Source organism: Monoraphidium neglectum (assembly GCF_000611645.1).
Source record: "Monoraphidium neglectum strain SAG 48.87 unplaced genomic scaffold scaffold00099, whole genome shotgun sequence".
Taxonomy (NCBI): Eukaryota; Viridiplantae; Chlorophyta; class Chlorophyceae; order Sphaeropleales; family Selenastraceae; genus Monoraphidium; species Monoraphidium neglectum.
In genome coordinates, this window is record NW_014013529.1 from 26,939 (window position 1) to 34,277 (window position 7,339).

The 7,339-nt window shown below is 63.8% G+C and overlaps 2 protein-coding genes across 2 annotated transcripts in view; one reads left to right on the plus strand and one right to left on the minus strand.

Moving 5' to 3' along the window:
- Nucleotides 1-892: 892 nt before the first annotated feature.
- On the minus strand, nucleotides 893-2,736 carry MNEG_1055 (hypothetical protein; the record flags this gene model as incomplete). The annotated part of the gene is made up of 3 exons (XM_014050465.1): nucleotides 893-1,741; nucleotides 1,966-2,221; nucleotides 2,579-2,736. 3 exons carry the CDS (start codon nucleotides 2,734-2,736, stop codon nucleotides 893-895), a joined length of 1,263 nt encoding a protein of 420 aa, XP_013905919.1.
- Nucleotides 2,737-5,423: 2,687 nt separating this feature from the next.
- Nucleotides 5,424-7,339, plus strand: part of MNEG_1056 (hypothetical protein) — a gene marked incomplete at both ends in the record, with an annotated part of 3,090 nt that continues 1,174 nt past the window's right edge. The window contains 5 exons of the mRNA XM_014050466.1: nucleotides 5,424-5,468; nucleotides 5,790-5,890; nucleotides 6,167-6,239; nucleotides 6,536-6,661; nucleotides 7,038-7,106. Coding sequence (XP_013905920.1) covers nucleotides 5,424-5,468; nucleotides 5,790-5,890; nucleotides 6,167-6,239; nucleotides 6,536-6,661; nucleotides 7,038-7,106 — 414 coding nt within the window. The remainder of the gene's footprint in view (nucleotides 5,469-5,789; nucleotides 5,891-6,166; nucleotides 6,240-6,535; nucleotides 6,662-7,037; nucleotides 7,107-7,339) is intronic.

Here is a 7,339-nt window from a genome sequence, read left to right on the forward strand (position 1 = left end):
AGCCGTGAGACCTCAGGTTTCGAGGCTCGCAGCGGCTGCGGCACACATCGGTGGTGCGCAGCGCGCTTGTACAACAGCATACGTTGGTCATCCACAACTCACAAGAGTTGCTGCGCAAAGCGCAAACGCGCGCGCACATGGGGGTGTCAATGCGCTCGCATGGTCAAAATGTGGGTGGCCGTGCGTGCAACAAAGGAGAGGAAGCGCCGTCCAGGGGTCCAAGCTCAGTGAAGGAGTGTGCGTGTGCATACATGCGTTCACGTGCGGATGCGCCACACGTTAACTGTAACGGTGCTCTTCTAGGTCTGCGACAAAACCTAATGACTACAAACAGCACAGCAGCAGGCGCCGCCTGCAGCGCGCGGCGACGCCACACCCCGGCCCAACAGAGGCCAAGTTCTCAAGTCCACTACCCTGAAACGGCCGCAGCATGGCGGCCATTCAGACCCATGACACACGCGCGCCCGGCGCAGCCCCAGGGAGCAAGAAAGCTGCTGCGCAGCCCACAAGTACGACAGCGGGTCCCAACGGCGCCAAACACAGTGGACAAATCTCGCCAGAAACACAGTATGCAGATGTGGCTCAGCCACGCGAGCGCTGGCTGCGAAGCGAGAGCCCTAGTCGTTGCCTTGCTTGCCACGGCAAAACGCGGCACCGGCCTGCACGCGTTGCCGCCTTTGCGGCGGCGGGGGGCCGGCCCAGGCCCCTCGCCGCCGCGTGCCCCCTCAAACCCCCCGACCGACACAATGCGAGCTCCCAGACATTTTTGTCAAACTTTGCTGCCCGCCCCTCGCCTTCCGTGGCGAAAGGCCGCGGCTGCGGGCCGCACCAGCCCGCAGCCGCCCCCGCTGGCCGGCCGTCAGGCGGGGCTGCCGGCCAAGCGGGCTGCAGGTCAGAACCCCGGCCTGCATGGCAGTATCACCATCTCCGCCTCGTCCCAAAACTCGTCGACCGCCGCCGCCGCGTCGCACAGCGCCGCGAATGGGGAGGCCTCTGCATCTGACGCCGTCCTGGCGCTGCCGGCAAACGCGCTGAAGCCGCTCGAGTCTGACTCGCGCCTCGGCTTGCCGCCGAGCGCGGCAGAGGCGGCGGCGGCTGCGTGCTTGTAGGTGGGCGTGCTCGACGCCGGCGTGCTGGGGGTCAGAGATGAGGCGGGCGCGGCGGACGCCTCGCTCGGGCAGACGCTCGACGCCGGCGCGGGCGCGGACGCGGCGCAGCCGCCGCCGCCGCCCCAGGAATCGCAGGAGCCGCCGCGCCAGAGGGACAGGCTCGCGACAGCGAGGCCGAGGGAGAAGGGCGAGCCAGCGTCCTCTGGCCCCAGCGAGGCCGCCTGCTCCTGCTGCTCCCCGACCGCCGCTGCCTCCGCGCCCGCCCACGCGAGCCCGCCCCCGCTGCCGCGGCGGCCGCCCAAGCCGGACGCCAGCGCCGCAGCCGCGGCCGCGGACGCCGCCGCGGCCGCGTCGCGCAGTGCTGCGAGCCGCCGCTGGTGGTGCTGCGCGATGCCGCCCTTGACGACTTGGAATTCGGAGCCTGGCAGGCGGCACCACAGGTCATCCACGGGCGCAGAGACCTCGAGCAGGACCTGGGCCGCGCGCCCTGCGCCGCGCCCCAGCAGGCCTGCGTCGACGGGGTGGCGGCCGTAGCAGAATGCGAGCGCCGCGGCGCCGCCGCGGGGCCCCGGGCCGGCGAGGAGCGCGGAGAGGATGAGCGCGGTCTTGGGCTCGCCCCACACGAGGCAGCCCTGCGGGGTGGCGGTTGGCGGGTTGCACGAGGGCGCAACCGGGGAGAGGGTGTCGGTGGTTGTGCGGGCCGGAGGGAGGAGGCCTGGGTCATGCATGGAGGCCGCATGGATGCTGAGCAAATGTACAGGCGCAGCCTGGCAGTCACATGGCCCCCGACACATGGATGGGGCGCAAGCCAAATGGGGTTTGCCCCGCGCCTGGGGCCGCAGCCCCGCGTCCCAACGGCGACGCCCGCGGCGGCGGCGAGCGCGCGCGCAGAGATTCGCGCGCATCGAACCTGGTAGTGCCCCGGCCGGCCGCAGCGGACGTAGGCTGCGTCAGGGTACCACGCGCACTGCGCTGCCGCCCATGCGCGGGCCACCGCATCGGTGCCCGTGGCGCCGCCGCCGAGTGGGAGGTCGATGACAGTCAAAGCGGAGCCCATAGGCTCCAGGGCAGCGCCATCAGCCTCGCACTCTGTTTCGGCGTCAAAGTACACCCTATGTTCATCATGATCAAAGTGATAAGGGTGCGGCATCGGGGTGAGGGCCGGGGGTTGATTTCGAGATCAAGCAGTTGGACAAACAGTGTGGTATGGGTGGTTGGCTGAGCCAACTATGGCTGTATGGCCCAGGGGCCGAGGGGCGAAGGGGTTGTTGCCCACATCAACCTGGGAGCTCCAGCTATCCTCCTGACTTGCCAGCACCTATGCAATGGGGCGCGACGGCCGCCCTGCCGCGGCCACGGCTGCGCGACGTCTGGCGGGTTCCTACTGGTGACGCTCCGGCTGATGCGCCAGCTGCGCGCTCGCCACGTGGCACACCCACACGGCCGGCCGCACGTGCCCCGCGCATCACCTGAGGCTCTCGCCCTCGCTGCAGGTGTCGACCAGATCAAGGAATGCGACGGAGGCGGCGTCGCCGCTCAGTTCGCCGCACCGCTGCAGTTGCCCAGCGGCGCCCGCTGGGCCAAGCTGGCTGAATGTGAGCGACCAGACTTGCGCCGACTCGTCCATGGTCGGGGGTTGGGGGCTTCTATTTTTGCTTTGATGTTCGTGCGAACGGCTGGGCCGTGTACCAGTGATTGAGACCGACGAAGGGGGGGTGGGTGGGGGGGATGAGCCTGGATCGTGCTGGCTGATGCTGTGAAGGAACGGGACGAAGCTAACAGTTCGATCAATGTCTGTCAATCAAACCGAAACAAGGACGTCGGACCGCAAGACCTAGGCATTCGTCTCACTCACTTGCGTCCCACCCGCGCCGAAGCCACCAGGCCGACCATGGTGAGAGGGAGCATGCTACCTCAATAATAAATTACGACAAAGTTTTGAGTCCGGAGCGCCGCACGCCCGCTGGTGAGGTCACCCGGAGAGATTGACGACGAGCGAAACTCGATTATGCGGGTTCCTGTACCCACAGGGGTCCCGGCCAACCCCACCATCGATGCAGGTAATGCGGCCGTCTATCGCTTGCACGGCCTTAGAAGCTGAGGTGGCAGCCGCTGCAGCGCACAGCCCTAGCCCAACAGGAAGACGGTGCAGGAAGGAGCACACATAAACCGCAGATGATATGCTCCCCCCTGCCGCAACTCGTGGACAATGTGTGGGCCACGCATCTGCCATATGTGTGCTCTTTCTCGGCCTGCTACGGGCCCCCTCGCTCTAGACAGCACAATCACGTTTTCTTTGAAGTCCTGGCCAGAGCTGCCTGTTCCTGATGCGTGGCTGGTAGGTGCATTGTCTGCATATGCGTCCCGCAGAAAGCGATCACATTACTGTCAACATGCCGCGGAGGTCGAGGGAGCTTGAACGACGCGGCAGCCACCTGGAAGCGCATGTAGCAGCCCAGGGCTCCCGGTGTTCGGAGCCAGTGCGGGCGGCACATACACTGCGCCACATGCACATGAATACGCTCACATGTGGCCAGGTCTGCCCTGCATGCACTGCACATTGTGTTTGGGCCCTCAATATTGGAACAAAGATCCCCACGCAAGGTCAATGAGTGGGGGTCGGCCGTGTTGGGTGCGCGGCCCGCGGTTGCGCGGGATGGGCAATACTGAAATGAAGCGCATTCGTTCTCAGATCCTCCACCATCAAGCCCGCACTTACTGCCTTATCATGCCAAGTGGCGATTCCAACAAAAGCATACATGCACCATCTACAGTTTCTCTGCAGATAGTTGCGAAAGCAAGAATTTTACCAGGAAACCCATTCCACAATACATTTGTAACAAATCATCAAAGCTACCTCGCAGGTGTAGATCAACTCCGTGGTAGCATGCACGCAGAAACGAGGGTTCAATCACTGTGGGGCGTCTAGAGGAGTCACCAGTGCAGACACCGCGCAGATGTGGCAAGCATGCAGCAGTATGCTCACAACGGGATATCCCCGCCCGTACCCTCTCCACGGGTGGTTCAATGTGTTGAATGGTAGCGGTGGAATGGGTGCAGGCAGGGATGTCCCAATCGCTTTAAGCATACCTACAGCTGCTTGCCGCACCTGCCCTTTCACGCACACCAAGGGCCAACACCAAGCCAGACCAGGCGGCACACGGTACGATATCCTCGTCGCCGCTTGTTGCACAGGAGCTTATCTACAAGCTTTGGGCCCTCTTGCAGCTGGCGACCCTCGCGACCCCACTGATGACCCACGTGAACGGAGGGACCTGCAGGGACCCGTGTAGCACTCGTATGTTGAACACTTCCGTGTCTGATATATACTAGTTACTGCAATACATACAACCAAGCTCACCCAACAATCGCGAATCAACGCGAGAGACTCGTGTAAGGTTGGCTGCGCACCATTACGCCTCACAGCGGCGTGATCAGTGTTTGTAGGCATATATTGTAAGAAAAACATACCAGCTTTGCGACAAAGAGGATGCAGCGCGCCGCCCAGCCCCACCCTGCTGCTGCGGCACCCAACGCCCGGCTGGAGCTGGTGCGCCCATCACCTCGTCCAAGGGCACGGTGCACCAGCGTCAGGGCAAGCCACCATGTTGCAAGGATCAGAAGCACAGCGCACCCCAATGACTGTGCCAAGGCGCACCCCAGACATGTCAGCCGGAGGACTGTGCGCGCCCAGGCGTCACTGCCACCACATGACCCCAGGGTGCAGGTGGGTGCTCTGGGAAGGGATGGCACAGCCGCCGCTGCTGCTCGACTTGCGCTGCCGCCGGCATCGCTGCGACTGCCAAAATGTGACTGCGGTTTCGAGGTCCCGAACAGCGAACGCATGCAAAGTCCCCATCACACCAGGGCTCAGCGACCCAAGTAACCGCCATAGGGCGAGTGCAAAGCCATCAAGGCCCCAGGAGCGGTAGTGCGCGCCCCCCAGCAGATAAGCAGATTGCACCCACTCCCTGCTTCTGGTGCACCCCCACGCCTCACCTCGCAAGCCCATCCGGCCACCCGCCATTCATCACAGGTGTATGACCACGACAACTGGGACTTCCACCGCAGCGCCGCACGCCACGTGTACCACATAGCGGGCATGTGGGGGTGCGTTTTGCGCGTCCCTACCTCCAGCTGAGGGCTGTATGGGGGCGGACGTGGTGGCAGGGGGCGCCGCTGCAGCCCGCGTGCTTTGACGTCTGTGGCCCGTGGTACCTGATTTCAACCCTGACTGACCCTTGTTGCCCTCGGCCACCTCAACCATCCAGCGCCCGCGTCATCGCCAACTTGGTGCGGCCCCTCTTGTATGTCATGGGCGCGGCCGCCGCGGTCGTCGCGTACGAGGCGCTGCGCACGGTGAGCGGTTGCCGCTGCTCAAGCCCAAAGTCACGTGTGGTCAACACCGACCAGCTGTCGAGGGATTGATAGTTGCGCCCCCCGTGTGTGCGCCACCCTGACCTGCAAAGACTGTAGGGCGCCTGCTGCCGGCCAGTCGGGCGCCAGCACCCCCTGAAAGTGTCAGGCAGTCATCAGGTACAGCACGCAGCCAGCTATGAATGGAGCTGACACGAACAAGCCAGCCGTGCAAGGAGCTTGTTGGCTGTGGATGCAGCTCATGCTGATGGCGCTTACGGCGTGTTTCCCAACCCCCTCTGCGCTCGATTCGCCGCACGGCAGGGCGCACTGACATTCCTGCCCAGCCTGCACGTCAGTCCGCAGCTGATCAGCCTGACCAGCTTCGCGCTGTCCCTCCTGCTGGTGTTCCGCACCAATGCCAGGTCAGCGAGGACGTTACATGGGGTGTTGTGTTGGGCGTGTGGGCATGAGAGAACAGCTAGCAGCCTTTCCCCGTGCACGTGCCTTATCTGCGCCATGCACGCATTGTATTGTCAACAGTCAGGCTCTGCCTTTAAGGCGAGCTGGTGCGCATCGCCTGTTGCGCTGTATCGCTGGCCCGCCCAGCCCCGCGAGCACACAGAAGTCGTGCTTCCCACTCGCTGGCTGTCTCCAGCAGCCCGCTGCCCGTGCCCCTCCCAAACCTGACCCTTCTGCAGCTATGAGCGATGGGACGGCGCCCGCAAAACGTGGGGGCTGATAATAAACCGATCCCGGGACATTGTTCGGCAGGTGCGCCAGATGGGATTGCAAGCGGTTGAGTGGCGGTTAGGAGCCCCATTCCGTGCCCTATTGTGGCCTGGATTGACCCAGCAGCCATGGGCGCGACGGCTTCTACTGCTGCTTGATTCAAAACCGGCATTCTGCAGTCCGCCCAGTTGTTCTCTTGCTGCCTTTTCCTGACCTGCCATCTTATTAATGGGTACGTGAATGCCACACAGTACATCTATGCAGCATGCATGTGCCCTCGGCGAATCCAGTATCAAACCCTCCAAGTACCACCGCCGCACCCACCCTCCTGCCCCCAGGGCCTGACCCACATACCGCGCGATAAGCCGGACCTGCGAGCCATGCTGTGCCGTTGGGTGCCGGCCTTCTCCAAGGCCCTCATGTGCCACCTGCGCCGCGACAAGAGCCTGCGCCAGGAGCTGCAGGTCGGCAGCTCGTGAGGGGCCCCGCTGATGAAGATGCTGATTTCTACACCCTGTACATGCAGTGCTCATGACTGACTCCAAATTTGATGTCTGGTGGTGTGTGTGCTTGTCTATGTGTGTGCGCGCGTGCACGCACGGACATTGCATTACATCCTGGCCCACTCACCGAGGGCACTGAAGGGGTGCTCGCCCTGTTGTCGCCCGACGTTGCTGGCTGGGCGTCCTGCTCTTATGGCGGCTGCCGCCTGCCCCGAACACTCCTGGATGCCAGCCCTGCTGGCCTGCCTTTCCCTTGCTGTGGCTTAGCCGAACCCCTTTCCACCAGCTGAGCCCTGGCTGCGCTCATTCCCCCAAAACCTCCTGACTCCTCTCCCAGGGTGTCCTGCTGCCCGCTGAGGTGGACGAGGTGATGCGCTCCCAGCACCGCCCAAACTACGTGCTGCAGGTAAGGGCTTGCCAGTCGGTGGGGTGTAGGGTCGCCTAGTTGCAAGCAACCCTCTCAGCAAGCGCGGCAGGTAGCCTGGCCGCTCTGTTCAAAGCACCTAGCGCAAGCGCGGGCTGCCTGTAAACTTTTTTCTCACCCCAGCGGCGGGCACCTTACAATCAGACGCATGTGCGTCTAAACCCTCAACCCTCATCACGACGAGAAATCCCTTCCGCCCCCCCCCCCCCCCCCCC